General features: G+C 60.1%; 1 protein-coding gene across 5 annotated transcripts; it reads right to left on the bottom strand.

Annotated features, from left to right (window-relative positions):
- Positions 1 to 408: 408 nt before the first annotated feature.
- Positions 409 to 12,399, bottom strand: LOC130017773 (ribosyldihydronicotinamide dehydrogenase [quinone]-like). 5 transcript variants are annotated; one of them, XM_056108537.1, is made up of 7 exons: positions 12,292 to 12,399; positions 8,412 to 8,500; positions 6,176 to 6,340; positions 3,682 to 3,812; positions 2,503 to 2,616; positions 1,912 to 2,013; positions 409 to 932 (listed from the first exon to the last, which is right to left on the bottom strand). In XM_056108537.1, exons 2-7 carry the CDS (start codon positions 8,416 to 8,418, stop codon positions 756 to 758), a joined length of 696 nt encoding a protein of 231 aa, XP_055964512.1. In that variant the 5' UTR covers positions 8,419 to 8,500; positions 12,292 to 12,399; the 3' UTR covers positions 409 to 755. The 5 variants fall into 5 exon arrangements, with proteins under 5 accessions (XP_055964512.1, XP_055964514.1, XP_055964513.1 ...); XM_056108539.1 differs by lacking the exon at positions 12,292 to 12,399 and adding an exon at positions 11,089 to 11,157; XM_056108538.1 differs by lacking the exon at positions 12,292 to 12,399 and adding an exon at positions 11,052 to 11,143.
- Between the last annotated feature and the right edge of the window lie 1,654 nt (positions 12,400 to 14,053).

A 14,053-nucleotide genomic window follows, 5' to 3' on the forward strand; every position in this document is an offset into this window, starting at 1 on the left:
CTTTCCTCCGATGCTCAGGGCAGGTGCTCTGGGGCTCTGAATTCTGCAGATTCAAACTGAGGTTCGCAGGGTGCCCGGCCAGCTGCCTTAACCCCTTTACTAGCTCTCTGCACACACCCCCACCTCACTGATTTATTCTCATTTGAACGGTAAATTGAAATAAATTTTAATTGGCTACTCAATGAAAAAGAATTTATTTGGCTATTCAAAAAATTAACTGCAATGGAAACATTCATTGGCTATTCAAATTCATGGGGTGGGAGTGATAGCACAGCGGGGGGGGGGGCATTCGCCTTTGCACACGGCTGATCCATGTTTGATCCCCGGCACCCCATATGGCCCCCTGAACATGGCCAGGGGAGATCCCTGAGTGCAGAGCCAGCAGCAAGCCCCACAACCTCCCTAAAAAAATTGACTCCAAGCCCGGCACTAAAGCACTAGCACGCAGCGTGAGAAGGAACAGCAGAGTCCAGGGCGAGAGAAACTCCACGGACCCAGGTCCGGTCCAGAGAAGGGCGTGGAGCTGACACTGCCCGCGGGGGCTGGAGGGGGCGGCAGGAAACGTGTCTGATTTTTCGCTGGTCTCCGGGTCAGACCCAGGGCAGTGCCCAGCCGCTGAGGGCACCAGGCGCCCCGAGCAAGGGTGTGAGAGAAGGGGAGGGTGACTGGGGACCCGCCACCAGCACAGGAAACCAGGACAGGTGGGCAGTGGTGAAGTGGCCGCAACTGGGCACAGTTTCCGGGGCCGTCGGGGGCTACTGCCCGAAGTACCAGGCGGCCGTGCAGTCGATGGGTGCCTCCTCCCAGATGGCCGCCAGCCGCCGCACCCACGCCGCCACCATGCCCTCTCTCTCCTCCTGGGATACCCGGTCAGGGGCGAAGCTGATCTGCGGGGCCAGGATCTGGAAGCCGCAGAAGTGCAGGGTGCCGTGCTGCGGGCGGCAAGGGGACAGACAGACAGATGCCAGTCTCGAGAGGGGGCCGCACGAACCTTCCCAGGGCTTCCATGTGCCAGCAGTTCATGGCTTTCGGAGGTCAAAGCCCAGCGATGCTCAGGGCTGACTCCTGTCTCTGTGATCAGGACTGACTCCTGGCTCTGTGCTCAGGGTTCACTCCTGGTGGTGCTCAGGGCTGACTCCTGACTCTGTGCTCAGGACTGACTCCTGGCTCTGTGCTCAGGGATCACCCCTGGGAATGCTCAGGACTGACCCCTGGATCTGTGCTTAGGGACTGTTCCTGGTGGTGCTGGGGGGGACCACGTGGGATGCTGGGGCTTGAACCTGGGTCAGTTGCGTGCACGGCAGATGCCCCAAAGGCTGGACTATCCCTCTGACCCCTAGTTCCGAGCTACCTTGGACGTGCTCCCTGGGCTCCTCCCGGCTGGTTGCTGGGGAGTCACCCGTGTTGGAGCCGGGACAGAAGCGGGGCGTCCTGCAGGAAGGCCGGGCCACCTCTCTGCACCCCCAAAGGCTGCCTGCTGCCCTCCGGAACTTCACTGTATGACAGCACGAAGGGGGCTTCCTCGCCACCCGCCCCAGGACGCGGCAGCTGCTCCAGCTTCCCCCAGGGCTCCGATGTGACACCATGGACTGCCAGGTGCCGCAGACTGCCACCGCGGCCACTCGGGAGGGCTGACCCCATGCCCTGAGCTCCTGAGGGGCTGGGTGGGCCCCGGGGAGGCGCCAGACGCCAAGGCCTGTGTGGGTCGCTCTCTCCTCCCGAGTCCCCATCTCACACACGGTGGCCCCCGGGGGGACGTTCTGCTCCCTCAGCCCACACTGGGTGCCGGGGGCGCCTTCTGCAGTGCTGCGGCCGGCCCCAGATGCCCAGCCTGGGGTCCGGCAGCCCAGCCCGGGTGTTTGCCGCGGGGAAGCCGTGGGGGAGGGATGGGGTGCAGGGCTGCAGGGGTACCTGGATGGGCCACAGGTAGCAGCGGATGTCCCCCCTGGAGCCGGTCTTGGAGTACGTGTTGGCCGGGCCGCCCGTGGTGATGGAGAGCACGGCCCGTTTCCCCTGCGGGAGAGGTGAGGAGGGGAAACGCGGGTCGCACGCCTCGGGATGGACCAACGGAACACGGAGTCGGGGGCCACCACGGTCCAGCGGGGAGGGCGGGACCCAGGGCCACAGAGAGCACCGCCAGCCCGAGGGAGGGGGCTTTGCCTCCGCCTCCCCACCCCTCGCCCGCAGCTCTCCTCGCCAGCCCGAGCCCTCTGGGGCTTCTGGAGCCGGGCGAGAGGGGCGTCCAGGCTGCGCAGCCCCTTCCCGCTCCAGCTCTGGACACGGCAGAGGGGCCGTCTCCTGGGCGGGACCAAAGCGGACTGTGAGGCTCGTCCCTCCCGTGGATACTCCCGTGGACGCTCTCCCTCCCGTGGACATTTCCAGGCTGCACACGCTGCAGGGGTCCCACGGGCATTTGCTGGGAAAGGGCAGCCTGGCAGGTGACCCCGGAGACCCCCCCCCCCGTGGTCAGACTGCGGGGACCCTTGGGGACGGACCACGTACCTTGAGTAATCCTGATTCAAAGTATTTCGGGAAGTTGAAGGCGAAGCCCTGGCAAAACACCCGGTCCATCCAGCCCTTCAGGATCGCGGGGAGACTGTACCAGTACAGGGGGAACTGCGGGTGACACAGACACACAGACACAATGACACATAGACACGCAGACACACAGACACATGGACACATAGACACACAGAAACACACACAGACACACACAGACACACGGACACACAGACACACACACAGACACGCAGACACAGACACATACAGACAGACACACAGACACAAGGACACACAGACACACAGACACACACACAGACACATAGATACAAACACAGACCCAGACACACAGATAAACAGACACGCAGACACAGACACACACAGACAGACACACAGACACAAGGACACACAGACACACAGACACACACACAGACACATAGATACAAACACAGACCCAGACACACAGATAAACAGACACGCAGACACAGACACACACAGACAGACACACAGACACAAGGACACACAGACACACAGACACACACACAGACACATAGATACAAACACAGACCCAGACACACAGATAAACAGACACCCAGACACACAAATACAGACACAGCGACACACACACACAGACACACAGACACACACACAGACACGCAGACACCCAGACATACAGACACACAGACACACAAGTACACAGATACAGACACACACAGACACACAGACAGATACAGACAGACACACGGACACACAGCCACACAGCCACACACAGATACACAGACACAGACACACATAGACACACAGACACACACACACACACACACAGACTGCGACTTGTGTTCTGTGTCGCACAAACCCCACTCCCTGCCCAGGGGGCCCTGCTAGGGGCCATCTCCTCCGCCCCTCCCTCCGGGGGTGTAGCGCGCCTGGGGATGGGGTGGGGCGCTGGGAACCTGTTGGAGATGGGGGGGCCCCTCCGACCAGCCTGTGGGGGGGGGGTCTGGGGTGGGGGGTGGGCGCCTGAGGGTCGGGCAGCGTGCGGGGTCCGGGTCCTGAAGGCGGGGTGGTGGGACCTGCTTCCCTGGCTAGACACAGGCACATGTGCCAACGCCCTTGGCAGCCCACAGTGGGCGTTTCTGGAGCCCGGGACGCCCAGCGGGGCCGGGGCTGGGCGGCACCCACCTGGAAGATAACCAGGTCGGCTTCCAGCAGCTTCTCCTGCTCCGCCATGATGTCGGGGCTCAGCGCCTTCTGCTGATAGGCCTGGTACGCCTCCAGCGCATAGTTGAAGTGCTCGGGGTCAGAGAGGGGGCCTGTGGGGGCCGGGGCCAGCGGCTCTCAGGACTGTCCCCAGCACGCCCAGACACACCCGGGCAAGTCTCCCACTGCCGACCCAGGCAGGAGCCACGTAGGGGTGGGCTGTGCGCGTGGACGGGGGCAGCCTGCTAGCAGCCCGTGGGGGACTTGCTCCTGCCCCTGGAGGACAGCTCAGTGCCCCCCAGTCTGAGGGAGGAAGCCCTGGGCGCTGCCCCATATGGGACCCCCACCCCCAAATCAGGGAAACTTATTTTGCAATTCATATTCCACACTGTGAGCTGATTTGCAATAGAACAGGCGTTCTTTAAAACCAACAGAAGGGCTGGAGCGATAGCACAGAGGGGAGGGCGTTTGCCCTGCATGCGGCCGACCCGGTTCGATGCCCAGCATCCCATATGGTCCCCCGAGCACCGCCAGGAGTAACTCCTGAGTGCAGAGCCAGGAGGAACCCCTGTGCATCGCCGGGGTGTGACCCAGAAAGCAAAAAATAAATAAATAAAATCAATAAGAAAAAGACTGACCAGAAAAATGAGTAAGAGATAGAACATTTTCATAGGGATGAGAATGTTTAATATTTCATTAAGCCACTAATATTGTATAAAACAATAAATTTTTGTAAAAAATTTAAAAATAAAACAATAAATTATTGTATAAATAAATTTTTATTAAATATTTTGATTAAAATAAATTGAAATTTGTTTCAGACTGTTTTTGGAAGGATGGGAACATAACTGGTGGTGCTCAGGGCTCACTCCTGCCTCTGTGTTCAGGCCTCACTCTTCACTCTGTGCTCAGGGCTCACTCCTGCCTCTGTGCTCAGGGCTCACTCCCGGCTCTGTGCTCAGGGCTCACTCCGTCTCTGTGCTCAGGGCTGACTCCCGGCTCTGTGCTCAGGGCTCACTCCGTCTCTGTGCTCAGGGCTGACTCCTCGCTCTGTGCTCAGGGCTCACTCCCGGCTCTGTGCTCAGGGCTCACTCCGTCTCTGTGCTCAGGGCTGACTCCTCGCTCTGTGCTCAGGGCTCACTCCTGCCTCTGTGTTCAGGCCTCACTCCCGGCTCTGTGCTCAGGGCTCATTCCCGGCTCTGTGCTCAGGGCTCACTCCCGGCTCTGTGCTCAGGGATCACTCCTGCCTCTGTGCTCAGGTCTCACTCCCGGCTCTGTGCTCAGGGCTCACTCCTGCCTCTGTGCTCAGGGCTGACTCCCGGCTCTGTGCTCAGGACTCACTCCGTCTCTGTGCTCAGGGCTGACTCCTCGCTCTGTGCTCAGGGCTCACTCCTGGCTCTGTGCTCAGGGATGACTCACAGCTCTGCTCAGGGCTCACTCCTGCCTCTGTGTTCAGGCCTCACTCCCGACTCTGTGCTCAGGGCTCACTCCCATCTCTGTGCTCAGGGCTGACTCCCGGCTCTGTGCTCAGGGCTGACTCCCGGCTCTGTGCTCAGGGCTCACTCCGTCTCTGTGCTCAGGGCTCACTCCCGGCTCTGTGCTCAGGGCTCACTCCTGGCTCTGTGCTCAGGGCTGACTCCCGGCTCTGTGCTCAGGGCTCACTCCCGGCTCTGTGCTCAGGGCTCACTCCCGGCTCTGTGCTCAGGACTCACTCCTGGCTCTGTGCTTAGGGCTGACTCCCGGCTCTGTGCTCAGGGCTGACTCCAGCTCCACGCTCAGGGCTGACTCCTGGCTCTGTGCTCAGGGCTGACTCCCGGCTCTGTGCTCAGGGCTCACTCCCGGCTCTGTGCTCAGGGCTGACTCCCGGCTCTGTGCTCAGGACTCACTCCCGGCTCTGTGCTCAGGGCTCACTCCCGGCTCTGTGCTCAGGGCTCACTCCCGGCTCTGTGCTCAGGGCTGACTCCCGGCTCTGTGCTCAGGGCTCACTCCCGGCTCTGTGCTCAGGGCTCACTCCTGGCTCTGTGCTCAGGGCTCACTCCCGGCTCTGTGCCCAGGGGATCATATGTGGTGGTGGAGACTGAGCCCAGGTCGGCAGTATGCAAGGCCACGGTGCAAGCTTTTGTACTCCCGTGCTATCTTTCCAGCTCGTTCCAGCTTTTCAAAAAGAATCTCTCCCAAGATGCTTCGACAGACCACGAGCACACTTTATGGACCTGCTTATTTTTCACCCCCTCCCTCCTTTCCGGCTAAAGGGCTGCGGTTTCCAGGCCCTGGCGGCTGCTTCAGGCAGGCACTATTTCAGCACCAATCCTGCCACCCAGGGGGACGCTTTAAAGACACACAATTTTCATCTGTCCCCGTGGCTCAGTCAAGCGGAGGGACCAAGGTAATGCTTCCGTGGGGGCGCCGGACGGCTTAACCCACACAGCGGCAGTGCCCTCACCGCGTCACCAAGCAGGGCTCGGGCCCGACTCACCCATGAAATCCTTCTTCATGGTCCTCGGCTCGAAGTCCATGGCGTACAAGTCGCTCACGGTGACCAGGCAGCCCTGTTTGCTCAGCTCCTCCACGGCCGCCTTCTTCAGGGCCGCGTTGAACGACCCGGGGTCCTGGTGCGCATAGACGATGAGCACTTTCTTCCCTACAGGAGAGTGGGGGAGCACTGCTCAGGGGCACAGTCCAAGGAGAAGGGGCCGGAGCGACTGAACGGTGGGAAGGGCGTTTGCCTGGCACGTGGTGGACACAGGCTCGATCCCTGCACCCCATAGGGTTCCCCGAGCACCGCCAGGAGTGATTCTGGAGCACAGAGACAGGAGGAGCCCCTGAGCATCCCTGGGCGTGTCCCAAAAAGAAAAAAAAATTCAAGGAAAAGGAAACCTCATCTTTTTTTCTTTTTAACAGCTACATAGTACTCCATTGTGTAAATGTACCAAAGTTTCTTTAACCAGTCATCTGTTCTCGGGCACTCAGGTTTTTTTTTCCAGATTCTGGCTACTGTAAAGAGTGCTGCAATGAACCAACAATTGCAGATGTCACTTCGACTATACCTTTTTGCCTCTCGGGGATATATTCCCAGGAGTGGTATTGCTGGGTCAAATGGGAGCTCAATTTCTAATTTTTTGAGAATCGTCCGTACTGTTTTCCAAAAGGGCTACTACATGGAAAGTATCATGTTAAGCAAAATGAGTCAGAAAGAGAGGGATAGACATAGAAAGATTGCATCCATCTGGGGAACATAAAGTCACAAAATAGGAGACTAACACCCAAGAGTGGCCAAGATTAATACCAGGAATTTTGCTCCATGGCTTGGAGGCCAGCCACACATGCTAGGGGAAAAGGGAGCTCAGACAGAGAAGGGAGCACTAAACAAAGGGTGTTGGGAGGATCCTCCCAGGATGAGAGATACATGCTGAAAGTAGACTATGGACCGAACATGACTGTCATGCAATGCCTCTTTTGCAAACCACAGCACCCAAAAGGAGAGAGAGAACAAAAGGGAATTCCACCACAAAGGCAGGGTGGGATGGGGGGATGGGGGGTGGGAGGGATACTGGGATCAGTGGTGGTGGAGAATGGGCACTGGTGGAGGGATGGGTACTTGATCATTGTATAACTGAAACCCAAGCACAAAAATTTGTAAGTCTACAACTGTACCTCATGGTGTTTCACTAATAAAAATTAAACAAACAAACAAAAAAAGAAAACCCCAAAGCTCAGTCGGTGTGTCTCAGTCGTGGGCGCTAAGGACTCTGCCTCCGGGGTGGGAGAGGCGGGCAGGGCTGGGCACCACACACCTGGCGTGCGTGAGGCGCCGGGTCCCACCCCGGGTACCACAGGCCCCCCTTCCCCAGCTCTGCTGAAGTGGTCTCCAACACAGTGAAAAAAAGTTTGGGTTTTTTTTTGAGGGGGGACAGGGCACAGAGATAGTCCAGCAGGCGAATACTGACCTGGGTCCAAGCTCTGGCACCACCTGTGGTCCCCTGAGCACCCCCAGGGGCGAGCTTCAAACCAAAAATAAACCAATAAGCAAAAATAAGCCCCAGCAGTGCTCAGGGCTGACTCCTGGCTCTGTGCCTCGGGGTCACGCCTGATGGCGCTCGAGGGACCCTGTGCACCCCAAAGGCGGCTGTGTGCAGGGCAGCCTCCTGGCGGCCGAGCTCTCTCTAGTCAATGCAGTTTCCTGTTTTGCTCCTTCTCAACAAAGGTACCTGTGGTGGCTTAAAGCCATTTCAGAGCCCTCTGCTCAGTGCAAAGGTCAGACTCCAGAAAGGTCAACACCTGCACTGTGAGGCTCAGAACTGACGTGCTGGAGGCATTACCAGCACGACCCATCCAGGGGGATGTCCTAGACAGCTGCCTGCTCCGCCGACCCCATATCCCACTGTGCCAGGAGAGACAGTTCTTCGGGACTGGGGCCGGAATCAATGCCAGGGACGCTGAGTATTCCCCAGAGCACTGCCGTACCCCTAATGAGTGTCAGAGGCGCCGAGACACCCACCTGGCCCATAAGGCAGACCTGGAGCCCTTCTAGAGGTCAGCCCCGGCCACTGTCAGGCTCGTCCACTCGGGGCCTGTGTCAGGATCATTCCCAAGATGGGGCAGGGCCTGAACGCTGCCCAGTCTTTTATTTTTTTAATCAAATATAGCATTCCCTTCAAGTATTATTCAAGTTTATTTTCAAACTGCTGGCATCCCCCGCGGCTGATAGTTACCTGCCATGTTCTAGGTTCGCCCTGCAGCCCAGGGGATCTGGCGGCGTGGCCCTCGGGCTGTGGGTACCGTCTTCAGTGGCCCGAATAATCTGGAAGAGAAACAGACACCGAGTGTGAATTTGCAGGGGAAAAAGCCGCCCTTTGGCAGGCCCAGCGCTCACTCCCGGCTCTGTGCTCAGGGTCACGCCCGGGGGTGCCAGGGATCAAACCAGGATCAGCCGTGGGCATGGAAAGTGCCGGAACACCCGCGCGCTCTCTGGCCCGGGGAAAGGCTTCAGAGAGGCCAGGCCCAGATGGGCTGAGCGGGAGAGTGTGGACCTTGAGTGTCGCCCTGGGTCCCACTCTTGGCACTGCCCCAACGAGAAGAAAGGGGCAAAGGGCAGGAAGGAGATACTGGTACGCATGTCGCCAACCTAGCCTGAGTCCCGCACCACCAAGCTCAGATCATTCAAGCACTGCCAGGGGATACTGAGCACCGAGCCAGGAGTCGCCTCTGAGCACCCCTGTGTGGCCCTCCCCACCGCCCACCCTGTACCCCCCAATCCCCCTAGACAGGTCAAGGCAAGTCCTTCCCATCAGGGCCCTGGGAACTCAGCCCCTTCCAAGGCGCCCCTTGGAGCCAGGACCCCTCAGCACTCAGCCGCCTTCCAGTCCAGCACACTGCAAACAACTCAGCGCTGATGTTGACAACCCTCCCAGGCCAAGGCGGGGAAAGGGTTAACGACCTTCCTCTGGGGCAGACATGGAAAGGAGGAATCTGGCCTGAGAGTCTGCAGGCAAACTGGCTCTCAACAAACAAGGTCTCCAGCCCCAGACAGCTTGCAGCTCCCAGGGCTGAATCAACGCCAAACACGCCCAGAGCCTGCTGCAGACAGGGAAACGTGACGGGCACCATCGCTTCGTTTAGGGGGTCTTCTGGGCACCAGGGGGGCCGGTCTGCAGCCCCGTCACCCAACTGCAAAGGAACCGGAGCCCTGGGCACACACGCCCCATCTCCTGCCTGAAAAGGGCAGCTGAGGCCTGGACGAGGCCAGCGTGGGGCGGGCAGGACAAAGGTCCAGGCGCTTCCTTCCACACCGCTGAGGCCAAGGCCAGGCCAGGCCCCATGGCCCAGGCGGTCCTGCCCACAGAGGGTGCCCTGCCCGCCCCCATCATGCGGACCAGCCTTGAGTCAGGTGCAGTGCCAGAACACCGAGCACTGGAGCTCAAACAGGAGCAGCAGCACCCCCTGGGCAAATATACCAGGCGGCTTGGTTGGGGCCCATGGGACTGGCTCTCCTCGGAGCGAACTGTGGGGTGACCGTGGCCCCACCCGCCCCCTGGGCACCCTGTGAGCACACAAAGAGACAGGACAGGAAGCTCCGCTCCCGCCACTTCCTTTCCCCTTTTCCCTTGGCTTTTTGGGGGCGACACCTGGGGGTGCTTGGGGGCTTTCTGCCCGAGGATCACGCCCAGCGGTGCAGGGGATCGACCAGGGGCCGCGGCCTGTGTGCCAGGCGCCCACCCCGTCCGAGTCTCCAGCCCTCTTGACGCTTCCTTGGGTGATGGTTCTGACTGTGTCTCCGCCTGCCTCCATCCCAGAGATTGAAGCTAAATGTATCTGCTGGTGCTGAGTCTTTGTTGCCAGCAGGGACGCAACAATTGCTGAGCCACTGTCGCCATCTCATTAGACCCCCCACCTACGGGGGCTCCCCTAGGCCAGCACTGATCACCCCCATCCCAGCCAGCAGTGCACAAGCAGGCTGAGAGCAGGTGAGCATGAAACTGTACCTGGGGGACAGGGTGTGCAGAGGGGACAGTCGGAATGTACAAGCAGAGGGACCGGGCAAGGGTACCGCGGGGAGGGCGTCTGGTGTGGCTGACCAGGGCTCAAGCCCCGGCAGCACCTGTGGACTCCCCAGCCCTGCCAGGAGTGCTCCCTGCGTGCAGAGCCAGGAGCACGCCCTGGGCACGGCTGGAGTGTTTGTACATCAGGGGAGCGGCTCGGCTGGCCTGAGGCTGAAAATGGTGTGTGGTCATGTTCGGCAAGAGATCAGGGCTGCAGTGGCCAGGGGAGGGCCCATTTATTCACGCAGGACTCCACCTGGGCATCGCCCAACTGGGCAGAGCCAGAACACAGGGCACAAAGGGCCCGAGACAAGCTGCGTGCTTGTAAGAAGGTTTTTCATCCAACACACACAAGGGCTGAAACACCCGGGATTACCACGCTCCACGGTGTGTACAGGCATGTAGGCATGTGCGTATGTGTGTGTGTGTCTGTGTGTGTGTGTCACCCCAGGCCTGTTCAGCCGGCTAGCTCCGACTTGCTCCTGTGCTGGGTTCCCGCCCTAACTCTGAGCTCACAACCTGAAAACGGGTCATTCAGAGGGTCCTGCCTCTGAGTTCCCAGCGTCTGTCCCTAATTTCCCCATTTGGGTAGATCAGAGAAGTCGGGGTGGGGGGGTATGTCTGCAGGGCCAAGAATTGGAGTCCTCCCTAACGGAAAACCACCGGAGCACCGGAAGCCAGAGGCTGCAGACCCAGGTGTTGGTGAGACGCTATCAGGGTCAACGCCTCACCCCTGCGGATGGGAAGACTCGCGTGCCCGGATTCCTGGGTCGGGCCCCAGACTTTTTGGTTCGGGTGAAGTACTTTTAGTACCTGGAGTAGGGCACATCCGCTCTCTCCCCAGCCTCACCATGCCTTGTTTGCCATCCTTGGCCCAGATCACATAGTTCAAGTGATAAAAATTCGAAGGAGTTTATTTTACAGATCTGATCATCTTCATGAAAAGGAACAAGTAGAAAGAGCCTGAGATGGAACCTGGGTCTGCTGCAGGAAAAGCATCCAGTGAGTTCTCTCTCTCTCTCTCTCTCTCTCTCTCTCTCTCTCTCTCTCTCTCTCTCTCCTCTCGCTCCCTCTCTGTCTCTCTCTCTCTCCTTCCCTCTTGCTCCCTCTCTCTCTCCCTCTCTCCCTTCCTCTCTCACTCTCCCTCTCTCTCCCTCGTTCTTTCTCCTTCCCTCTCTCCTCCCCTTTTCTTTCTCTCCCCCTCTCTACCACACACACACTGTCTCTCTCTCCCTCCCTCCCTCATACTCTCTGCCTCTTTCTCTCACTCTTTCCCTCTCACACTTTCTCTTTCTCTCTGTTTCTCTTCTGCACACTCTCTGCTCTGTCTCTCTGTTGCCAGTATTTGATTTCTTTTAATACACTTACATCACAAGCCTGGCACGAGGCCCTTGAGTTCTGTAACTGCCCGCGACTTCTGGTCCCCTGGTTGTAGGGCGCTGGGGGGCTCATGGCCCAGCCAGGAAGCGAGAGACCCAACAGGACAGAGTGTCAGGTGCACAGCGCTGGGCGCAGAGACTCTGCCCTGCTGGGGGGTTTGCAGCAGGAGCCCTCTGGGGGGAAGGGGAGCTGGGGGCTGCTGACCTGGCGCTGGGGGTCGGGTGTCCAGTCCCAACCAGGCCCAGAAGGCCCTGGGCGCTTTCACTTTATTTTCTAGGAAAAGCCCCTGTCCACGGGGCTCATCCTAAGAGCCTGTCCAGCCACCCACCTCGCCCACGCGGACGCCCACGCGTGACCCCGCGACTCCCCCTGCTCTGGGGGCACACGAGCTGCCTTGGGGGCGCACCTGGGGGTCTCTGCAGACCTCAGAGCTGCAGGACCGGGCAGGCTGCAGCCGTGCCCTTGGCCAAGGTCTCGCGGGGGTCATCGCAGTCGTGGGTCCCCCCCCCCGCGGCCTGGACCAGGGTCCCCCCTTTAGCACGCCTGGAGGGGCCCCGCGGAGACGCGAGCGGCGCGCGCCCGTGTCCACCTTCGCCCGCGCTGGCCCGCACCTGCGGATGGGCGGAGACCCCCGCGGCTCCGGGCCCGGCTCCCCGGGCGTGCAGACACTCACCTGGGAGGACAGGCCGGCTCGGGAGAGCCCAGGAGGCCACGCCGGGCTTTCTGGATGCAGGAGCGGGCACTGGCCTGCGGTTGCGCTGCCGTGTCAGGTGCAGCCTGGACAGCCCGCGCAGGTAGCCCTGGCTCCGCCCAGGCCCCGCCCTCCCCGTCTGTCCGCCAACCCGCGGCGCGCCCGCCCTCAACCACGCCCCGAGATACGCCCACCCGCCTATCTGCCAACCCGCGGCGCGTTCTCCCTTGACCACGCCTTGAGACACGCCCACCTCGTCTGTCCGCCAACCCGCGGCCCGCCCGGCCTTGACCACGCCCTTAGACACGCCCACCGCGTCTGTCAGCCAACTCGCGGCCCGCCCGGCCTTGACCACGCCCTCAGACACGCCCACCGCGTCTGTCAGCCAACTCGCGGCCCGCCCGGCCTTGACCACGCCCTTAGACACGCCCATCGCGTCTGTCCGCCAACCCGCGGCGCGCCCGCCCTCAACCACGCCCCGAGACACGCCCACCCGTCTATCTGCCAACCCGCGGCGCGTTCTCCCTTGACCACGCCTTGAGACACGCCCACCTCGTCTGTCCGCCAACCCGCGGCCCGCCCGGCCTTGACCACGCCCTTAGACACGCCCATCGCGTCTGTCCGCCAACCCGCGGCGCGCCCGGCCTTGACCACGCCCAGGGACACGCCCACCCACTTCTCTCTGACCGGTGTTGTGCGTGGTCCTAGCCTGCTGGGTCGTGAACCCCACCCCACCCACGTCCACGCCCCCTTTACCGGCTCTTTCTTTTGTTTTTCTATTCTTTATTTTTTATTTATAAAAAACAGTATTCTAAAAAAGTTCTAGTAGGGCACCGTGAGTTACAAAATTATTCAGAGTTGAATTTCGGGCGTGCAATGCTCCAACTCCAATCCCACCACCAGTTCCCGCTCCCCTCCATCCGCGTCCCTGCCCCCTACCTGCCCCTTGATAGGCACATTTTTCAAAATAGATTTTATTATCGAATCACTGTGAGATAGACCCCTACCAAGCTGTTCGTGGCTGGGTTTAGTCACAGTGTTCCAACCCCCGTCCCTCCAGCAGGGCACATTTCCCAACTCCGGGGTCCCCAGGTTCCTTCCCATCCATCACCCCCACACACACACCTCAGTCTGCCTCTATGGCAGGAGCTTTTCTTCTCTCTCTCTCTCTCTCTCCCCCTCTCTCTCCCCCTCTCTCTCCCCCTCTCTCTCTCCCCCTCTCTCTCTCCCTCTCTCCCTTCCTCCCTCCCCCTCCCTCTCTCTCCCTTCCCCCACTCTTTGAACTTAACCCACCAACTCCCTGAGACCCTGCTCTGCCCCAACCCCTTTTCATCAGGCCCAGCCCATTCCCCCGCCCTGACCACTCCTTCACTGCAGTCCCCACTCTGTCCCCACTGTACCCCACGAGTCTCCCTACCCTGTGTGGCACCCAGAACATGGTGCTGAAAGAAGTTGCTAACCCCGCAGGCTCCAAGGCCAGGGGCGCCAGTGATAGTCCTGAGGGAGGGCACTTGCCTTGCACGTGGCCCACTCAGGCTCCATCCTTGGCAACCTCCATGGTCCCCGAGTTCTGCCAGGGATGATCCCTGAGCACAGAGCTAGGAGTAAGGCCAGAACACCGCCAGATGTGGCCCCCAAGCCAACAAGACAAAGGCTTCGGTGGCACCAGTTTCCATGTCTGCGGCATCCTGGACAAGGAGCATGAGGGACTCAGGAAACAGATCCGGAGGGATCCGGGGGTGCT

The sequence above is a fragment of the Sorex fumeus genome, unplaced genomic scaffold (genome assembly GCF_029834395.1).
Source record: "Sorex fumeus unplaced genomic scaffold, SorFum_2.1 ptg000218l, whole genome shotgun sequence".
Lineage (NCBI taxonomy): Eukaryota > Metazoa > Chordata > Mammalia > Eulipotyphla > Soricidae > Sorex > Sorex fumeus.